This window comes from Heloderma suspectum, chromosome 10 (assembly GCF_057233095.1).
Source record: "Heloderma suspectum isolate Gila_16-S chromosome 10, 16-S_ref, whole genome shotgun sequence".
Lineage (NCBI taxonomy): Eukaryota > Metazoa > Chordata > Lepidosauria > Squamata > Helodermatidae > Heloderma > Heloderma suspectum.
The window spans coordinates 6,330,168-6,352,646 of NC_139467.1; the positions used below are offsets into that span (position 1 = coordinate 6,330,168).

Genomic DNA, 22,479 nt, shown 5'->3' on the forward strand with positions numbered 1-22,479 from the left:
CGCTGAGTCGGTATTTCCACCCCCACCCCAAGCAACTGCTGCTCTGGGGGCACACAGTCATACATATGGGGCAGAATCCGCTCTGTTTGTAAAGGGATCAAATGCCTCATACCAATGCATAGTGTTGTGATTGCGGGAGAAGTAACAGGGGTGTGAAAAGTAATGTGTGCTTTATCATTTGCATTTATGGCATGAGCACCGGACTCAAGTCACAGTATAGTGTTGCAGCTGCAAGAGAGATGGGAGTCCATGCTGCCATTTCAGGCTGCTTTAATTTTTTTAAAGTCTAGTAGCTGCACGCACATCTTCACAGCTGTGCAGGAATGCAGGTTTAAAAACAAATTGTGGTTATTTCCAACTGTGCAACTATGTAGGTGTGCAGTGCAAAAACCCTCCCTCCAAAAATCACAGATTTTTGCTTCACAATCCCCCCCCCCCCCGGAGGTTAACTCAGACCAAGGGGCTTCACTTCCAAGCAACCCTGAACCCCCAAACCTCTTCCCTTTGAAAGTAACCCTTTGCGGGCATTAACCCCTGTTCCTGCTGGGTGAAGGGGTTTTGTCTTTGCTTTTGCTTTTATTCTCCCCCTCTCCTCTTTTTGTTTTCATCGCGTTCCTCTATGATACTCGAAGGAGATGCATCAGCCTCAGCACCGCTTACAGGCAGCCAGGTTATGGCCGGCTGTGGAGCCAAGCAGCCTGAGAGAGCCCCAGAATCAAAATCCATGTGAGCAAAGAACAGAGAAGGAGAGGAGGAGGAGGAGGAGAAAGGTGCATGTGTGTGTGTGTGGGGAGCGGAGAGATGGGGGGAAATGTCACAAAACTGATTTTACAATTTTAAAACCGTTCTCATGAGTAAGAGGTACAGTACCGGTAGACTGGAACACACACGATATAGTGGCGCACAAAAACCGCAATCACCGAAAGAAACATCATAAAATAGTTTGGGGGGCGGGAACGGAATATCACGGAAGAAATGGTGTCTGGACAATGGGATGGGAATGTGTAGTGTGCTGCACAAGTTAAAAAATGAGTGTACGTACGGTATGGGGGAGGGGACAACCCCCGCCCTGCTTTTCCGTAATGTGCCATACTCCGTTGGTTTAAGCAATTTTCTCCCTGCCTGGCTTTCTTCTGGTATCAGAGCCGAGACAGGGGTACTGCTTAAAGCAGCAAGATAAGGCAGGCAGCTTTTGCTCCCCCTGCCACAGACTTTTGTGCAAAGGGTAAACCTCGCCCCCATTTTACATGCGAATGGGTCAGACACGTCCCGTCATGTTTAGTTTCGGCTGTCAAGAACATGACAAGATTCAGTGGGTTGGTGGGAATGGGATGTGGTCTCTTAACTATAAAGAGCCTAAGCTGCTAAGAGGTTTTTGTGAGCCGCCCAGAGAGCTTCGGCTATCGGGCGGTATAGAAATGAAATAAATAAATAAATGACTAAATAAAATTGATGTAAGTCAGAAGAACCAGCACCTTGGATGGGCTTTGGACCAAAACAGGGAGCCAGATGGAGGGGTTGGTAAACTGGGGGTGGGGGCATGGGTGTCAAAAACCTCATGATAGGTCCACAAAAAGTTACTGGCCCACATACATTTTTACTAGTCGTCTTCCCCTCGCACAGTTACTTAAAACATTTGTGGTGTGTCGATGGCCTGGTTAAAAAATAAAATAGAAACAACCCTCTTCCAGTTGACAAAGTTTCCATACCAGGTTGCCTAGAGGCAATTCTTACCTACACAGGCAACTCCAGGCAAGTGGCAATTCCAAGCCTGCTTGGTTACAACTTGCCCTTGTACCCATTTCCAGGGGTAGCCGTGTTAGGCTACCGCAGCAAAAACCACAAAGAGTCTTTGCTGACCACTTTATCAGATGCATGCAGTGTTATCATGAGTTTCAGGTATACATACAGTACATATGGTAAGTGTGTGTGTGTGTGTTGAATTGTAAACAATGAGATCAGAAGGAAATTAAAAGCAGAGAGCGCTGGCCCTGACAATCACATTATGCTAGTGTGGCCATTCACAACAATGGCCATTCACAAAACAGTTGGTGCTAATTACACAAACCTGGCATTAGGTAAGCCAATTAACACATGTAGCATGATAAGAACCTTTCATCCTGATTATCTGTCCCCTCTGGCGATAGAATAGGACCTGCTGATGAACTGGAACTCAGCGGTCTCTCACTGTAATCGCGTTTTTAGATTTCTTTGCTCTACAGCGGCCATGCTAAAGTTGGGCTCTTGAATAGTACTTTATGTGTTCGGCTGATTTTAGTTTTATACACGTAGATTGTATTTTCCAGATACAGATAAATCTGTGTGCTATAGAGGGTTAGAAGACTTCTCCCCAATACAGAAAACATTCTGACAGGAAATTTGTATTTTGAAGAAGAGAGCCTTCTGAGAGCGGGATATCAAATCTGTGCCTTGTGGACATTTCTCTGGCTAGTATTAATTAGTATAATACAAAAGAATTGTTTGAAAAAGATTATCTGAAACAGAAGTATATCAGAGTCTTGTTTAAAATATGTCTTCTACAATCACATTTTTTTAATTGAAATCTGCAACTCTGTATGTATATTTATATTATGGGATTATTATAAAATCATGTATTTCAAATTCAGAGGTTGCATGTAATTGAAATTGAAATTATATTTCTATTGACATTTTCAGATTCTTGTGCTTTCCCACTCATTCGTATTTTCACTTTAAGGTCAGGGACAGCGTGTCCTGGGAGGCTGAAGTGTTCTCCCTCAAGTTTTTGAATTTCTGATCTCAAATTTATTCTTTACTGTAGAGACTGGCCTGTTTGCCCTATGAAGAACGCCAAATGTAATGCACTGTATATATACCTGAATTTTTATGGATCTGATGAAGTGGACTACAGTCTACAAAAGCTTGTGCCCAAATAAACATGGTAGTCTTTAAGGTGCCACAAGAGTCCTTTGCATTTCAGCTTGTTCTTGGCCATCAAAAAGGTGAACTACTCCCTTCTACACACATGTTTCCAGACACTAAAGGCAGAGCACAATTCACAGATCTTTTCATTTTTCTTTTCTACAAGGATTTGCCCTTCTTCCAAGAACCCAGAACTGTACTGGCTTTCTTTCAAGCAGTCTGGAAAGCCTGTTGTGTTTTGGAAGGCTGACCATGTCCTCTTGGATGTTAGAAAGGGGCTGGGGATCAGCAGCTGTTTTCGGGGCGAGCAGTGCATGCAAGCACCTTCTTGCTGGCAGGTGGTTCTTCTGCCTTGTCCTCCGCCTTTGTCCGGACAGGGATGTACCAATAAGATTTGCTGCCCACGTGTGCCTTTTGGAATGGGGCAGGTGCTGTTGCAGGCTCAAGGCCGCCAGGGGGCCCCTTCGGTCCTGCAGGTTCGTGGGGCCGGGGACAGCCGGCTTTTTGGCAGCGGCTGCTTCGGCTGCGCCAGGAAGCCCAGTTGCTAAGGCTGTGGCCCTGCTTCTCAAGAAGGCTGGTGCCCAGCTGACACCTCTGCCACTTCCTTTGGATCTCGGACTGGACCTGGAGGGAGGAAAGGAGAGAGGGGGTTGGTGGAAGATAGGAGGAGGGTGCTGGCTTTACAGGGGCTGAAGAAGCTCCCCTGGGAGGAAAGGGTCTAACAGGCAGGGCTATTGAGCTTAGAGGAAAGGCAAGTATGGGGAGACATGATAGAGATGTACGAAACGATGTAGGGAACATGGATAATACTAGACCCAATGGGGACATCCCAAGAAGCTGACTGGTGGGAGATTCAGAACAGATAAAAGGAAGGACTTCTTCACGCAGCCCATAACTAAACAATAGAATGTAGTTTAGTGATGTAGTGATGGCCACCAACTCGGATGGCTTCAAAGGGGATTGGACAAATTCCTGGAGGAGAAGACTATCAATGGCTGCTCCTGATGGCTGTATGCTACCTCCAGGGCCAGAGGCAGTATTCCTTTGTGTACCAGTTGCTTGGGAACATGGGTGGAAGGATACAGTTGCACTCCTGTCCTGCTTGTAGGCTTCCTGTTGGGGCATCTGGTTGGCCACTGTGGGAACAGAAGGCTGGACTAGGTAGGCCTTTGGTCGGATGCAGCACAGCTCTTCTTACGTTCTTAAGCAGCCCATCTAAGTGGAGCAGACAGGACTCTGGTCTGTGCTTCTAGCCCCAGAGGGCAATGACCCAAACACAGGGATGGGCTTGCTTGGCCAGAGCAGAGGACTAGGCAGCTCCCCAGGACAGCACTGTCCAAGGTGGGCCCCACTGCTAGATTCTATGGTTGGCTCTTGATTTTGTTGCTGCTTCTGGCAAAGCTGGGCTGCCAGTGTGAATGGGGAGCGCGCCCCAGGCTCTTCTGCCACAGGGGGTGGGATCTGGGGCACACCTCTCACGCTCATGCAGGGACACCCTCCACCCCTCCCCAAGGGCCGCAAAATCACTGAGCCAGCCACACGTGCACCTGCACAACCGGGCGATAGGGTTCGGGCGGATCTTTCCAATTACCTACCTCCTTGTTGACAAAACAGTAGAGGACGCTCACCAGCAAGCCCTGGAAGATCAAAAAGGCATGGCAAGACAAATAAGGCCAAGTAATGGCAAGTAATGGTATAGCATACTGATCCACCCTGCAGTCTTGTATTGGTTTTATATCAGCTTCAGGGGCAGCCTGTCCATACAGGCAAACTAGGTGGTCGCCTAGGGCGCCAAGTTAAGCAGGGCGCCAAATTCGAGGGGAAAAAATACAAATTAAAAAGAACAACAAATAAAAGAATGAAGATGTCATTATTTCAATTCCTGTGCGCATAGAGACGGAATATGACCAAGGCTGTGGAGGTGAGCAAGGAACCGACTGGGGGTGGCGGGGATAAGTCAGGCCGCCCGCCTGCCCGCGGGGCCCGGTCCTCCCTGAGGCGACACAGGATATCCTCCTGCTCTGCTGCTGCTCCCAGTTGGAGGCAGGGAGTGAGAGGCTCCTCTGAGAGCTGCGGCTTCCATGGCCCTCGGAGGGCTGAGCCAAGGGGTTGGCGGTGCCTTGTTGGCCATGTCGCCCCAAGGATGCAGCTGGGACCCTTCTTCCAGGGACCCCCCTCAGGCATGGTGGATGGGACTTCTGTTCCTTCACAGAGTGGCGGCTCTGCCCGTCTCCTTTGTTGTTTTTATCACGCCCTCTCTGCTGATACAGTGCGTAGGTTAAAAAAAAACATTTTGGGCGTGTTTTATTAGAAATGATAATATTCTGCTTCCAAAGATGGCGGCAGGGTGGGGTGGGGCTGCCTCTTCAGGGGCAAAATGTTTCCCTGTTTACCAAAAACCTCAGCCTAGATCTGCCCTTGGGGGTGCCGATGGCATGGTTCGCCTAGGGCGCCAGTTGTCGGCAGCTAGTCTAGGGCTGCCCCTGACCAGCTTAACTGTTCTAAGGGCCACCATCACTCATACAAACTGCCCTGAGCTTTAAGATGGGAGGCACTATTCTCTAGCTTGCCTTTAACAAGAATTAGTCAGCCTTCTTGGTGATGGCCCCAGAGCTGCTGGAATTTTCTCCCTGGGGAAAAGCAACAAGCTCCCCACTTCCTGTTTTTAGGTGGATGCTTAAGGCACTTTATGATTAATACCCTGCTGTTTTTAAATAGATTGAAAGGCAGAGCCTGGTTTTAATGCTGCTGTATTTTTATTAGTAATTTCCAGAGGGTAGGCAATTTGTCTCCCCACACCCACCCCCCGCATGTGTACATAAACCTGCTCATCTGAGGTTAACATGTCATGCAACTGGTGAAGTGGACAGTGTCCACAAAAGCTTGTTGTAGTTGTTGTTTATTTGGTCAGTCGCTTCCGACTCTTCATGACTTCATGGACCACGAAAGCTTATGCTAGAATAAATGTGTTAGGGTTGGATCCAGGAGCTTCCTTCCACGAGAGAAATGGACCTTCTGCATGAGGAGGGGCTCTGAACATAGAGGGTCGCTCTGCCCAATTTATGGGGATCCCCCCCCGCAACCCTGCACTGCACAGCTAACCTCATTCAGCAGGGTCTCCTGACTCTCTGTGCAGCATTTCCAGAGGGCTTCCGTGGCAAGAAGCAGGCAGGGAAGTCCACTTCCGCCAACGTAGTTGAGCCAGCTTAAATATGGAGCCAACCCTTAGTCCTGAAGGTGCCACAAGACTTTTCCTTGCTTTTATTAGTAACGTTTTAGTGAGTTTTACTGTAAGATCATTGTTTTGAAATGTAAGTTAACATAAGAACATAAGAAAGGCCCTGCTGGATAAGGACAAGGGTCCATCCAGTCCAGCATTCTGTTCACACAGTGGCCAGCCAGCTGCCTCCGGGAAACCCACAAGCAGGACAGGAGTGCAACAGCACCCTCCTGCCCATGTTCCCCCACAACTGGTGTACAAAGGCATACTGCCTCTGGTACTGGAGGTACTACGTAGCCATCAAGACTAGTAGCCTTTTTGATAGCCTTTTCCTCCAGGAAAAAGTTCCTTTGATAACTATTGTTAAGAAGCGATACATCAATAATATGAAATTGATTCATTGAATCCTTCCAGCCTAACAATTCTGGGGACTGACTTTCAGAAGTGTTCTGTGCATTCTCTGTTACAGATTCCCTAATCCCCCACTTTCATAGAATCATAGAATCATAGGGTTGGAAGGGGCCTATAAGACCATTGAGTCCAACCCCCTGCTCAATGCAGGAATCCAAATCATAGCATTCCTGACAGATGCTGTCCAGCTTCATCTTGAATACCTCGAATGTGGGAGAGCCCACAACCTCCCTAGGGGATTGGTTCCATGTTGTACTGCTCTAACAGTCAGGAAGTTTTTCCTGATGTTCAGCCGGAATCTGGCTTCCTGTAACTTGAGCCCATTATTCCGTGTCCTGCAGTCCGGGATGATCGAGAAGAGAGCCTGGCCTTCCTCTCTGTGACAACCTTTCAAGGACTTGAAGAGCGCTATCCTATCTCTCCTTAGTCTTCTCTTCTCAAGGCTAAACAAGCCCAGTTCTTTCAGTCTCTCCTCTTAGGGCTCATCAACAAATACAATTTTTTTGTGCAAGATGTACACCAAGAACATACAACTATACCAGATGGCTGCAGCAAAAGAGATGACTGCTTATTTTAACTTCACACGTGAACTTCCTCATTTCTGCAGCTTCTGGCCTTGAACCTCTCCTTGCTGCTCTTTCTGTTTCCCAATGTTCCTTCCCATCTCAGGCTCCTCCCTCTCTGGCCCTTCCCTCTTCCCCTTATTCTACTAGACCCCTTTATGTTCCAGTCAGAAGTGCAGGTAGGGCTGGACTTTGGGACCAAAGCCCGGCCCTCCGAAATCACTGCCCGGAGACTGGCAGATGAAGAGGACAGAAGAAGCAAACTCCATTTTATTCCTGCAGTCATGATGGTGCTATAATTTAAGAAGGTTTAAAATGCAAAACTGCATTTGGTTGTTGTTGTTTTTAAATCAGGGTTGACAAACAGTTTTGTCATTGTTCTAACATATGCGGAATGCAGAAGCAGTCATAAAGCATGGGATGGTGGGTGGGCTGGGGAGAAGAGAAATGTGCGTTATGTGCTTCACAAATGAAGTAATACACATGGCCATCTGAAGCCCCCTCCCCAACCATGAAGTCCAGGGTTTAAAAGTACCTAGCTGCTCCTTCCAGAACTACAGTTCCAAGGGTTCCCTGGGAATTACAGATGTGGTATTCCAGAGCTCCAGATGTGCTAGGTCTTCACCCATACATAGTGTGTGTTCTTAGACATGGCCCTGACACCTTGGCTCCGGAATCCATTTTGTTCCACGTAATTGCGCCTTGTTCTAATTAAAGGGAGGGTCTTCACACCTGTAACAACTCCTTTTGTTCTGAATCTTGGGCTAGGCTACCTTGAATAGTTAGCGAGACAAACCTTGGTTTCCTTTGTTTCAACCCCTGCCTCCTGTGATGTGGGGATGGTAAACTAATCAAGACATTTTTTTCTCTGGTGGGCATGTCAGTGGGCCTTTCTTCACATGGAGCTTTTATGCTGTGATTGAGATTGCTCCTTCACGGAAGTTTGCGGGCTCGTTATATGATGCCATGAACCTCCAAGGCATCTCCTGCACTAAATTTCCTTTGTTCCATTTTTAAATAGATCGCAGATAATGAGCTCTCAAATTATCCTGTTGTGTTCCTCTTGAGTTCCCTCCGTGAAAAGAGGTAAAGCGGCAAGAAGAGGAGCAAGATCAATGGAAGATGATGGAGGACTCAGCTACGGGGAGAAGCGGGGGGGAAGGAGTAGGGGGAAAGGAAGCATGTGAAAAAGGGAGTTGTTGCCATCCTGCATTTAAAATGGAAGCAGAAAGCCCCATTTTAAATGCAGGATTTTAGGCTGGTGTAGAGATGCCCTGGGTGCAGATGTGTCTGATACTATTCTTTGAAAAAGAAATACACTTTTGTGCTGTTTTGCATCTGACTTAAGTACGTGATCCAATTCCCCCAAATTAAGAACCTTTGAGTGAAGTTCCCCAAACTTCTAAGTAGCAATTTCCTGATTTGAATGAGGGAGAAGTGCAGAAATCCGCTGGGTGAGCACCACACCTCTGGAAAGGACCCTCTGTGGTCTCGGGTACACATGAAACATGCTCATTGGTGTGCACCTGGGAGCGAGAATGTGCGCCAACAGCGAAGGGAGTTTTGGGGAAAGGTCACAGCATGCAGGGAGGGGAGGTTCATGGGGGGCTTGCTGGGAGTTTTTAGTCCAGCACATCTGGAGGGTCCCAAGTTGGGCCACCTGTACTAAGCTAGATAGATCAGTGGTCTGGCTCAGTATCAGGCGGCTTCCACATCCCACCTGGGCCCCTTACCTGGAGGGAGTTGAGGAAGAGCTCGAAGAAGAATTTGATGTAGCGCAAGGTCCCTTGGGCCTGCTCCTCCGTCACCAGCGCGAACACCACCTCATGAATACCCAACAGGGGGATGAGGGTCAGCGTTGACTTGGCCAGTCTAAAAATGGGCAAAGAAACGAAGTGCGTGAGAGAGGGTGTGTCGGTGTGGGTGCCCATGCAAGTGTGAACTGGAGAATCGAAAGGCACTTCATCCATACCTAGCGCTAAACCATCAAGCTGGAATAAGCAGACATACATATTGCCAGTTGTTTTCTGGGCTTTAACCTTTAAAACTCTGTTAACTTTTAAAGCTCTGTGAGCACAATCCTATGCAAGTTTAGAAAGAAAAAAAGTCCTACAACTCCCAGCATTCCCCAGCCAGCACTCCCCAAACCTGCATAGGATTGTGCCCTAAATGGCTTAGGGCCTGGCAATTGGAGGGACCACCTGTCTCGGTATGAACCTACTCAGTTACTAAAATCAGCAGGAGAGGCCCTTTTGAAGACATCTTCGCTTGCAGACACCCACTTGTCAGGCCTGTAGGGAAGCAATGCTTTCTCCTGCATTGCTCCCACACTCTGGAACACCCCCCCTCTCCAGCTGCAACTGGTCTCCACTCTCGCTGCATGCAGGAGAAGGGGTCAAAGCACATCTTTTTAACATGGCTTTTTAAAGTACTGTTAAGTTTTTAAGGTTCTTTTTAATGTTTTACTATGCTTTTATTTCATTATGATTCTTATTTTTTGATTTTTTTGTAAATTGCCTTGACTGGCTTCAGAAAGGCGGTACAGAAATGCAATTGATGATGATGAAGCACATGCCCTCTCCCTATAACTTACTCACCCAGGAGGACCCTCCTGATAGTCCAAATGGTCATTGAGCTGGTCATGTAGCAACCCAACCTGTCAGCCCCTCCCAGCTCATATCCCAGCAAAAGGAAGTATTTGATATTAAGCAAGTTGCAGAGTACTCTCTGGAAAAGACCCTGATGCTGGGAAAGATCGAAGGCAAAAGGAGAAGGGGACGGCAGAGGATGAGATGGCTAGATAGCATCACCGATGCAATGAATATGGACTTGAGCACGCTCCGGGAGAGAGCGCAGGACAGGAAGGCCTGGCGTGCTGTGGTCCACGGGGTCACGAAGAGTCGGACACGACTGAATGACTGAACAACAACAACAAAGTTGCAGAGCGTTGCACTTTGGTGTCCTCTACGCCGGCAGCAGTCTTTAAGGCTCTCAAACAACTTAAAGCAGAAACTGCACTGATTCCAGAAATGAAATCTAGGCTTGAGCATATCTCTAATCATGTGGAACCACTTACGAGCATAAAGGAACAGGAGCAAACCCTAAGCAGAGGAAAACCTGCCTCCCAGGATCTAGTGATGCCCGTGACTACCTCAAAGACTGATTTGAGTCCTATAGATTACAAGCTAGTAATCCCTTCACGTCGGGTGGCCCTTGATGTCTTCCCTTGACAAAATGGCTCCCTCCCTAGTTGGAAAGGGAAATCTAGAATTCTGTCAAATCTAAATAATTTGCTGAAGCTGGGCCTAATGACGGGAGATCTGAAATCTTTTCAGATACTCCCGACATTATGATACCAGAAAAGATTGGTGCTGACCCTTTCTTCATCTTGGATGGTGAGCAAAACAATGGCGTCAGCGGGTATTCTTCAAAAATTTAACATCAGAGCCAGGCGGGTATTCCAAACCAGGGAAGTTCAACCCTTATTGTCATCTTTGGGCCAAGCTAGACCTTTGCTTCAAAAAACACAAGATCTGTCTAATGGGGCACCATTTATTGATCTAACTCTAGATCCAGGATGAAGTAAATCACCAGCCAAAGATTCTGTACTCACTAGTTCTTTTAAGGCAGTGCCGAATTGTGACCCTATAATTGCAAACTTTTCTAATGACTCTCTGTTGCAAGAGAATCCTGCACAGAGCAATGCTCAGCCTGCTCAACATATATGTTCCAATCTAAGAGAGAAAACAGCGGAAGTAAATCCATAGAAAAAGCTCCCTCTTCACAAATCCTCATTCCTACACCACGGCTAAAGAATGGGGCCATTTGTTGTGATGTTAACACTGAATGAAATTACTTCTATTCCCTCCCTTTGATTAGTAGGAAATCGAGCCCCATTAACTTCTTCAGTGGTGTCTTTAATTTCTTGGAATATAACGGAATGGTCAAACAAGCTGAATGACCCTTCTTTTTTCAAGCTAATTACTTCATTTAAGATAATTTTGTTTCAAGAGAGCTGGCTTTTGAAAGAAATATTATTAGATGATTATTTTTTTATAACAACAGACGCCTAGGTTCCAACTTCTAAAGGCCGTCCATGGGGTGGTGTTGCTTGTGGAATTGCAACATCCCTTGAGGTAAGCCCAGATGAGCTGAGTGTCCGCCCCCCATTGTTTCAAGCCGTTAGTCTTCAATTTAGAGGTCTACATTTGATACTGATAAACGTTTACGTTCCTCCGAGGGGCTTGACTCATTATTCTGCCCAAATGTGGCAATTGCCGGGCAAATCAATTGGGGCCATCCAACTGAAGTTTCCCAGATCCACGACCATCTTGGCTGGTGACTTCAATGCCCGCATTGAGTCATCTTGGGATCTGGTCTAAAATAATGAAGAGGGGTTGGACAAGTGGAGTCCAACTTGCGATTTACTCACAAGACAGTCCAAAGACTGCTCAGTAAATAGCCACAGTCATTATTTTTGTTTACTGATAAAGGAGACAGGTTTAATCCTGCTAAATGGTTTATCTTCTAAGACCTTGGGGGTGACTTCACCTTCTTTAATCACTGAGGGGCAAGTGTAATCAATTACGTTCTGATTTCATGGGGTTGCCTAGAAAAGGTCAGGCACTTCTCAAATGGTTCTTATCCAGAGCTAGACCATCAACCAGTGAGGTTAGCAATAAACATTCATAACTCCATGAGGAGAGGGGAAGCCAGGACTAGAATCACAGGCCCACTCAGGAGTGCCAGAATAAGGATTCAGTGGCAAAATGTGGATCAACAGGAATTACGACAAACACTTGCTTCCAATAAAATGAGACACCTATATAATCTAATAATGGATGGTCATATTAGGGAAGCTAAAATTGACCTGTTCCAGGACATGACTGCAGAACTGGAACCCTTGTTATTCTGTGACCCACAACTGTTATTAGGCCCTTAAACTTCTTTAAAACTATGGTTCAATTCAGACTGTAAGCTACAAAAGGATGAACTAAACAAAGCTCATAATATGCTTAAATGAAGTGCAACTACCCCCCTTCCAATTTGGTATTTTGAGCAATGCCAATTGTTTAAAACTCTAATTAAAAAGAAAAAAAGGGGGGTACTTCCTTTCCCAGTGGGTAGAGCTGGGGTCAGCCCTAAAGTCTAAGAATAGAACAAAATTCTGGAGGCTGATAAAGCAACATCACAAGCCAAGTTCTCCACAAAGTTTATCTCCCATCACTGCATCTTTGTAAACCGCCCAGACAGCTTTGGCTATTGGGCGGTATAGAAATGTAATAAATCATCATCATCTAGATGGGATGATCACTTTCGAAAGCTGTTTTATGAAGAAGGGACAGAGATAGATATGGGTCCAGAAATGGTTATTAATTCAATTACAGGCTTAAAGAAAGGTAAAGCCCCAGGTTTCAGTGGTATAACTGCTGACTTTTTGAAAGATCAGATTAATTGGTGGGGCCCATTGCCTGCATCCTTGTTTACAACTACTGATGTCTCGGGAGTATTCCCAAAGGAATGGGCTATGGCAATTGTCATCCCAATCCATAAGGGCGGTTCTAGATCTGAGCCGGGAAATTATAGACCAATTAGTCTCCTGGACATGATCTGCAAGCTCTACAGTAAATACCTCTTAGAGCAATTAGAGTCCTGGTTAGAAGAGTCTGGGATCCTGGCCATGAAACAAGCGGGCTTTCAGGGGGAACGTTCTATCATTGTTTTCTCCTTGTTTTCATTGTTTTCTCCTACACCATCTGATTGGGAAATATACCTCTCCACTGTACAAAGTGCTGTTTGCAACGTTTGTGGATCTGAAAGCCCCGTTTGATTCAATCTCAAGAGTGTGCCTATGGCAGAAACTTAGATATCTTCAGATTGACCCCTGGTTGGGAGCAAGAACCCAGGGACTATATACAAATTCCATCAAGCGAGTCAGATTGGGCACCAGTGGAATGTTAGCCAAAGATATCCCTGTCAATAGGGGGTAAGACAGGGATGTCTGTTGGCGTTATTTAATATATATCTGAATGACATGGTAAATGCCCTGTCTGGTCCAGAGTTTTTTTCACCATCTCTGGGGCACCATCTGGTTTCTGTATTATTATATGCAGATGATGCTGTCATCGTGTCTTACCCCTCGATAGGAACAAGATGGTTGCTGGTGGCCCTTTCCAAGTTTTGCCAGCAAGAAATGTTGACAGTGAACTATAAGAAAACAAAGGTTATGGAATTTGGTAGATCTAGAAGATCCATAGCTGGTCTCTGAATGGCCATAATCTGGAGTCAGTAACTAAATATAAATATCTTGGAATCATTTTTTCAAAAGTTGGCAAATGGGATCAGGCGGCACAGTATCTGGCACAACCGAGTCCCTATCCGTTACAAGTTCTTGTGACTAAATGTCGACTGAACTGTATTCCCTTGAGGGAAGCAGAGGGAAGATTTCATAATGTGCCCAGGCCCTGTCAGCTTTGTCCGGTCAGTTGCGAGATAGTAGAAGATCAAATTCACTTTCTGCTAGTGTGTGCTAAATATGATGATTTGAGACTCCAATATATTTTCCACTCCTAAAGAAAAAGAGGTTGGAAATATCAAGGGATAAGGTGCTTATGTTATTAAATGGATTGGATTATTATGCTGCTTTTAGAATGGCAAAATATATTAATTCTACCCTGAAAGTGAGACAAGGGCCTTTGAATTCAAACCCCCAAATTTTGTTTAGTTCAGTGTAAGACAAGCCAAGATTATTTGGCTTTAGGTTTTAAATATTAAATTCTAAGGGTTGTTGGATTTCTGGGTGTAACTAGTTGGCTGTATTTTAGTCAAATATGTTTTAGCTTTATGGACTGGTTCACCGTTTTGCAAATGATTGGTTGTCAACACAATAAAATTGAACAGAACTTTTTATATATATTTGCAAACATGATGGGAACTCTAGGCAGCCACACTTTACCCTTGAAATCTTCCCTCGAAGTGCCTGATTGGCCAACGAAACAAGCAGCATTCTCATTGGCCAGGGCTGCCTATATAACTCCTGTGCAACCTCAGAGACATATCCTCTCCCTGTTTCTCCTTCCAAGGACTTTAGCTATTGCTTTCAGTTTGGTTTCCTTTTTCTTTTCCTGGCACTATTTCCTGCCCCTTGTTTGCAACCACGCAGGAAAGAAATCCACATCATACAGATAATCCCATCTGTTGGCTTGACACAGAAGTGTGTTCCTTACCTAAATTTATAGTCTGTGTAACGCATCTGTTGTGCCCGGAGCTTGGAAACCAGGATCTTAATAATGCGGATGAAGATCACAAAGTTGACCTGGGAAACGGGGAAGGAAGAACGATTCTGACTCATAGTAAACTCTGCAGCTTAATGAAAACATTGACCCAGCATGCAGCGGCTGTGAAAACGGCGAATTCCATGTTAGCGATCGTGAGGAAAGGGATAGAGAAGAAAACTGCCAATATCAGAATACCCCTATACAAAGCTATGGTGCAACTACACTGGGAACACTGAACAGTTCTGGTTGCCATACCTCAAAAAAGGAGATTGTAGACCTGGAAAAGGTGCAGAAAAGGACAACCAAAATGTTCAACGGGCTGAAGCAACTTTCCTACCAGGGAAGGCTACAACTTTTGAGGCCTTTTAGTTTAGAAAAAAAACTTATGTACTTTACAGGTGGGCAACTTGTGGGCAACTTGTGGCCCTCCAGATGTTTTGGCCTACAACTCCCATAATCCCTCACAATTGGCTATCCTGGCTAGGGCTGATGGGAGCTGTAGGCCAAAGCAGCTAGAAGACAACAAGTTGCCCTACCTTGGTTTACAGTAAGGTGGGGGGACATGATAAAGATATAAAATGATGCAAAGTGTAGAGAAAGTGGATAGAGAGAGGTTTCTCTCCCTCTCTCATAATACTAGAGCCCAATGGGGTCATCCCAGGAAGCTGACTGGGGGGAGATTCAGGACAGGTAAGAGGAAGGACTTCTCCACACGGCACATAGTTGAACTATGGAATTCACTTCCACAAGGTGTGGTGATGGCCACCACCTTAGAGCGCTTCTAAGGGGGATGATTAGACAAATCCACGGAGGATACGGATATAAATGGCCAGTGGAGGCTGGTGGCTCCGATGTCAGTGGGGCAGTGAATCTGCTCCAGGTTTCAGTCAGAACCAGTCAGATTTCTAAAGGAGTATTGCTCCTTTAGAAATCTGACTGGTTCTGACTGAAACCCGGAGCAGATTCACTGCCCCACTGACATCGGAGCCACCAGCCTCCACTGTCAATGGCTACTAGTCATGACAGCTATGTATGACCTCCAGCGTCAGAAGCAGTATGCATCTCTGGATACCTACTGCTGGGGAGCAACATCAGGGGAGGGCTATTGCCCTCATGTCCAGCTCGTGAGCTTCCCATCAGGGCATCTACTCGGCCACTATGGAAAGTGGGATGCTGAACTAGATGGGCCTTTGATCTGATCCAGCAGGGCTCTTTTAGATTCTTATTTGCCTTGCATGGAGATGGTCCCAGATTCCATCCTTGGAGTGCCCAGTTAGGAGGATCTCTATGGGATGGAGTGAGTGAGGCCTCCAGCTGAGGACTTGGGGAATTGCTGCCAATTCAGCCAGTGCTGGGCAAGAGGGTCAAGTGGTCTGACTTGGTATTAAGCAGCCTTTCCGCTCCTCTGCAACTTACAATGATGGCGAGCAGGATAGGGCAACGGATGATCCACCAGTAGCCCATGTTGTCATTTCTCTCCCAGCATCTGGAAAAATGTGCAATTAAAAGGTGTCAATGGATTGGGGTGGGGAGGGGAAAAAAAGATAGAATGGGTCTCCCAACAATGATCCAGCTATCTATCATCAGATCTCTCTTTCACTCTCACACACACACGCCTGCCTTTATTCCAGATGCGCTGCTTTAACTAAACGTTAGTCAATGCATGGCTTGAACAAGGAACCTTCAGCTAAGATCAAGTCTACTGAGGCAAGCATCATCTTAAAAGAGGCATTCTCTCCTGTGACAGAGAGAACAGGGAATGCCTCTTCCAAATAAGCAGGCATGTGTCATCTAAAGATAAAGCAAGTATGCTTTTTTCTTGCCTTCCTCAACCTGGTGCGCTCCAGATGCGCTGGGCTTCAACTCACATCATCCCCAGACAGCATGGCCCTGCTGGCTGGGGATGATGGGAGTTGACTGCAGGACATCTGGAGGGCACCAGGATGGGGAAGGCTGCATACTCTGTTATGCAGCTTGAATTAATAATGAACAGGCTAACGCTCGATAAATGAATTGACTAACAGTACAATCTTATGCATGTTTTGTCAGAAGTAAGTCCCATTGTGTTCAATGGGATTTATTCTCGTGTAAGTTATTCACATATTTATCCCACCCTTCCTCCAAGGAGCTCAGGGTGACATACATGATCCTCTTCTCCATTTTCATCCTCACAACAACCCTGTGAGGTAGGTTAGGCTGAGAATGACTGGCCCAAGATCGCCCAGTGAGCTCCATGGCTGATTGGGGATTTCAGCCTGGTCTCCCTGATCCTAGTCTGACATGATAATGACTACACTAGATATAGGATTCTAATCTAAGGTTTCTTTAGTTGCGTGAGAGCCCTAAGGATGTACCTCACAGGGTTGTTGTGAGGATAAAATTGGGAGGGAGAGAACTGTGTACACCATTTTGAACTCCTCCAAAAAAAGGCAGGATCCTACAGGAGGATGAGCTTCATAGCCCCATCAAGAGCATCTGGATCAAAATAAATGGAGCAAAGAATAAAAGGAACCTGATGGTCGGAGTCTACTACCAGCCACCCAATCAAGGAGAAGACGAGGATGAAACTTTTGAAAAGCAAACAGCCAATGTTTTAAGGAAGCATGATGTAGCAGTAATGGGGGATTTCAATTTCCCCGATATTTGCTGGGAGACAAATTCTGCAAAACATGGCCCCTCCAGGAAATTCCTGACTTGTGTGGCGGATAACTTCCTCCTACAGAAAGTAGAGGAAGGAACTAGAGGATTGGCTATCCTTGACTTGATCCTAACCAACACAGATGACTTAGTGAATAAAGTAGCAGTTACAGGAACCTGGGGGAAAGTGACCATGTTGTACTTGAGTTCTTGGTTCTAAAGGAAGCAAAGGCCGAGTGTAGTCAAACACGTGCCCTGGATTTTAGGAAAGCTGATTTTAATAAACTCAGAACAATGAACAGTAAGGTCCCATGGCAAGCGACTCTTGACAATTCCAACAAGAAGAAAAGGTGGAAGACAAAAGAAGAAGCCAATGTGGCTTCACAAAAAGCTTAGATATGATCTAAAAACAAAAAAGGACACATATAGGAAGTGGAAGGAAGGCCAAGTAACAAAGGAAGAGTACAGGCAGGTAGCACAGAATTGCAGGGATGGTGTCAGGAAGGCTAAAGCTGAGAACGGGCTGAGGTTAGCGAGGGATGCTAAAAACAACAAAAAGGCTTTCTTCAGCTACGTGCATAGTAAAAGACAGAGGAAAGAAATGGTGGTTCAGCTATTAAAAAGGGATGGCAAAATGATAACAGATGACAAAGAAAAGGCAGAGGTGCTCAGTTCCTACTTTGGCTCAGTCGTCTCCCAAAAGAGGGTCTATGACCCCCCTGGCAAAGGCGAAGTACAGGCTGAAGGGGCAGGATTGCAGCTTGAGATCGATAGGCATATGGTCAAGGAACACCTACTTACTTTGAATGAGTTCAAATCTCCAGGGCCAGATGAACTGCATCCTAGAGTAATAAAGGAACTGGCAGAAGAACGCTCAGAACCGCTGTCTATTCTCTTTGAGAAATCATGGAGGACAGGTGGAAGGGCCAGATGACTGGAGGAGGGCTAATGTTGTCCCTATCTTCAAAAAGGATAAAAAGGAGGAACCTGGGAACTACAGACCAGTCAGTCTGACATCAATCCCTGGGAAAATTCTGGAGCAGATGATAAAGCAATCCATCTGGAAGCACCTTGAAAACAATGCAGTGATTACTCAAAGCCAACATGGATTTGTCAAAAACAAGTCCTGCCAGACAAATCTGATCTCATTTTTTGATCAAGTCACCTCCCTTGTGGACCATGGGAATGCTGTAGACATCATATACCTCGACTTCAGCAAGCTTTCGACAAAGTGCCCCATGATATCCTGATGAGCAAACTAGCTCAAAGTGGGCTAGATGAAACAACGATCCGGTGGATCCACAGTTGGCTACAGAATCGGACTCAAAGAGTGCTTATCAATGGGACCTTCTCCAACTGGGGAGAGGTAACAAGTGGGGTACCGCAGGGCTCAGTCCTGGGCCCAGAGCTCTTCAACATTTTTATTAATGACTTGGAGGAGGAGGTGCAGGGAATGCTGATCAAATTTGCAGATGACACAAAATTGGGCAGGATAGCTAATACTTTGGAAGACAGAAACAAAATTTAAAGGGATCTTGATAGACTGGAGTTCTGGACAGAAAACAACAGAATGACATTTAATAGGGATAAATGCCAAGTTCTGCACCTAGGAAAAAGAAACCAAATGCACAGTTACAAGATGGGGGATACGTGGCTCAACAACACTACAAGCGAGAAGGATCTTGGAACTGTTGTAGAACGCAAGCTGAATATGAGCCAACAATGTGATGTGGCTGCAAAAAAGGCAAATGCTCTTTTGGGCTGCATTAATAGAAGCATAGCTTCCAAATCCCGGGAAGTACTAGTTCCCCTCTACTCAGCACTGGTTAGGCCTCGTCTGGAATACTCTGTCCAGTTCTGGGCACCACACTTTCAGAAGGATGCAGACAAACTGGAGAGGGTTCAGAGGAGGGCAACAAAGATGATCAGGGGACTGGAAACAAAGCCCTATGAAGAGAGACCGAAAGAACTGAGCATGTTTAGCCTTGAGAAGAGAAGACTGAGGAGAGATATGGTAGCACTCTTCAAGTACTTGAAAGGCTGTCACAGAGAGGAAGGCCAGGATCTCTTCTCGATCATCCCAGGGTACAGGTCACGGAATCATGGGCTCAAGTTACGGGAAGCCAGATTCCGGATGAGCATCAGGAAAAACTTCCTGAGTGTCAGAGCAATACAACAATGGAACCAATTACCTGGGGAGGTGGTGGGCTGTCCCACACTGGAGGCCTTCAAGACGAGGCTGGACAGCCATTTGTCAGGGATGCTCTGACTTTGATTCCTGCATTGAGCAGGGGGTTGGACTCGATGGCCTTGTAGGCCCCTTCCAACCCTACTGTTCTATGATTCTGTGTAAGTATTGTAATAATAATCATAATAATCATAAATCAAAAGTAGAGTAGAAGCCTTATGCCTGGTAGACTTACTCATTATTTTCGTAAAGGTATCTCACAATCACCCAAGGGAGGACAAAGAGTATCGGTGTCCCTGCAGAGGGAGACAGAGAGTCATCAGCTGTGGGCCTCAAAATTATGGTCTTTTATATCATGAATTTTTTTTTTGAAACAAGATTAACAAAATAGAGGCAACAAAAAGAAGAAGAGTGTGCATAATAATAAATCACAATCACTAAAGGAACAAAGGAATTCACTAATTATAAATCTAGGTAGAAGCTCAGTTTCTAACAAAAGTAAAAAATGCAAGTTCTCCAGCATATGAAAAGAGTGTGTGCAGGTATATGCCATTTTGTGTGTGTGTGCATAGTAATCAGAAAATATATCGGCAACTGTATTTTGCTGGAACTTTGTCAAAAGTTTGAAGTGCCTCAGCATAGGAAATGAATGGAAACCACAGTGTCCTAATATCATTGTTCACATTAGGGCTTTCTTCACACGGAGCTTTTATCCTGAGATGGAGATTGCTCCTTCACAGAAGTTTGCAGGCTCTTTACATGATGCCGTGATCACCCCAGGCATCTCCTGCACTAAATGCCCTTTGTTCCATTTTTAAACAGATTGCAGATAATGAGCTATCAGGCACAGGCACATCCATTGATTAAATTACCCCGTTCTGCTTGAGTTCCCCCCGTGAAAACAAGAAAAGCAGCAAGAAGAGGAACGAGATAGAGATCGATGAAGGATAATGGAAGACTCAGCTACGGGGAGAAGGAGGGGGAAAGGGGAGGGGGGAAAGGAAGCGGGTGAAAAGGGGAGCTGTTGTGATCCTGCATTAAAAAGGAAGCAGAAAGCCCCATTTAAAGTGCAGGATTTTAGGCTGGGGTAGAGATGCCCTAGCATATCATAGCGATGGCTCATCCTTCCCTTTCAGTTCGGCGTTCTCTAGCTAGCTTCTGTGCGCACTGCCTTTGGGTTCCAGGCCGAGACAACTCCACCATGAGGTCAAGTGACTTGGCTACCTCAAGTTGCAGATCTGGAACATAACTGAAAGGGTGGCACGCTAGCACACTGAACTGATTATGTGGGGAGGTGTGCATGGTGTGTGCGGCTGTTTGGATTTGCCCACTTCGGGGCCCAAATATCTTGGCCCAGGATCCTCCTCTGACCATATAATAGTTTGCTAAGCTTAATTTATAAACAAGAGTGTCGATTTAGTTCAGTCTGCCCCAACCCTCCAGATGTAATGGACAGCAACTCCATCCCCCTTCTGGGAAACCAGCTTATCTGGAGAACCACTTGCACTCATATCAACCCACCTGAGCCTTGCAATTGGCTTCTGAGCCTTGAGCAAGAGCTATTAGGCTGCTGATTATCAGTCAGTCAGTTTTTATTGCTTGGGCTGCTGATTATCAGTGCCAAGGCCTTTTCTGTGGTGACCCCATCATTTTTTCCAGGGAGATATTTATAGCCCCTATTGTTTTTTAAATAAAAAACAAATTTATTGTTTTTTAAATAGGTTTTTTAAAATTATTTTTAAATAATTTTTTTATAGCCCCTATTGTTTTTTACCTCTTCATGGATCACTGCCTTTTTGTGGCGAAGCGGCTTGCGTAACTCAGTGAAGCCATAAGCTATGCCGTGCAGGGCCACCCAAGACAGACAGGTCATGGCAGAGAGTTCTGACAAAATGTGGTCCGCTGGAGAAGGAAATGGCAACCCACTCCAGTATTCTTGCCAAGAAAACCCCATGGATCGTATCACAAGGCTAAAAGATATGACGCTGAGATGAGCCCCTCAGGTCGGAAGGTGTCCAATATACTACTGGGGAAGAGCAAAGGGAATTTCCAAGTAGCACCAGAAAGAGTGAAGCGGCTGGGCCAGAGCCGAAAGGACACTCAGCTGTGGATGTGTCTGGTGGTGAAAAGAAAATCCGATGCTGTAAAGAACAATATTGTTTAGGAACCTGGAATGTCAGATCAATGAATCAAGGTAAGCTGGAGGTGATCAAACAAGAGATGGCAAGATTGAACATTGACATCTTGGGAATCAGCGAACTAAAATGGACAAGCATGGGCGAATTTAATTCAGGTGACCATCATATCTACTACTGTGGGCAAGAATCCCTGAGAAGAAATGGAGTAGCACTCATAGTCAACAAAAGGGTGGGAAAAGCAGTACTGGGGTACAATCTTAAAAACGACAGAATGATCTCAGTACGAATCCAAGGCAAACCATTCAACATCACAGTAATTCAAGTCTATGCCCCAACCACTGATGCCGAAGAAGCTGAGGCTGATCGGTTCTATGAAGACCTACAACACCTTCTAGAACTAACACCCAAAAAAGATGTCCTCTTCATCATAGGGGATTGGAATGCTAAAGCAGGAAGTCAAGAAATCACCGGGGTAACAGGCAAGCATGGCCTTGGTGTACAAAATGAAGCAGGACAAAGGCTAATAGAGTTTTGCCAAGAGAACACGTTGATCATAGCAAACACTCTTTTCCAACAGCACAAGAGACGACTCTACACATGGGCATCACCAGACGGTCAATATCGAAATCAGATTGATTATGTACTTCACAGCCAAAGATGGAGAAGCTCCATACAGTCAGTAAAAACAAGACCTGGAGCTGACTGTGGCTCAGATCACGAGCTTCTTGTTGCAAAATTTTGGCTTAAATTGAAGAACGTAGGGGAAACCACTAAACCATTCAGGTATGACCTAAATCATATCCCTTATGAATATACAGTGGAGGTGACGAATAGATTTAAGGGATTAGACCTGATAGACAGAGTGCCTGAGGAACTATGGACGGAGGTCCGTAACAGTGTTCAGGAGGCAGCAACGAAATCCATCCCAAAGAAAAAGAAATGCAAGAAAGCAAAGTGGCTGTCTGATGAGGCTTTACAAGTAGCTGAGGAAAGAAGGGAAGCGAAAAGCAAGGGAGAAAGGGGAAGATATATCCAACTGAATGCAGAGTTCCAGAGAATAGCAAGGACAGACAAGAAGGCCTTCTTAAATGAACAATGCAAAGAAATCGAGGAAATCAATAGAATGGGAAAGACTAGAGATCTC

At 45.6% G+C, this 22,479-nt stretch overlaps 1 protein-coding gene across 3 annotated transcripts in view; it reads right to left on the bottom strand.

The window, feature by feature from the left end:
* Window positions 1–1,580: 1,580 nt before the first annotated feature.
* Window positions 1,581–22,479, bottom strand: part of GIPR (gastric inhibitory polypeptide receptor) — a 53,715-nt gene continuing 32,816 nt past the window's right edge. Inside the window, exons 10-15 of one of the 3 annotated variants that reach the window (XM_084814319.1) lie at window positions 19,433–19,493; window positions 15,789–15,858; window positions 14,322–14,410; window positions 8,829–8,967; window positions 4,497–4,538; window positions 1,581–3,525 (exon numbers count right to left, since the gene is read on the bottom strand). In XM_084814319.1, the coding sequence (XP_084670445.1) occupies window positions 3,187–3,525; window positions 4,497–4,538; window positions 8,829–8,967; window positions 14,322–14,410; window positions 15,789–15,858; window positions 19,433–19,493 (740 nt within the window). In that variant the 3' untranslated portion in view covers window positions 1,581–3,186. The remainder of the gene's footprint in view (window positions 3,526–4,496; window positions 4,539–8,828; window positions 8,968–14,321; window positions 14,411–15,788; window positions 15,859–19,432; window positions 19,494–22,479) is intronic. The other 2 variants (XM_084814322.1, XM_084814321.1) reach the window with 2 other exon arrangements.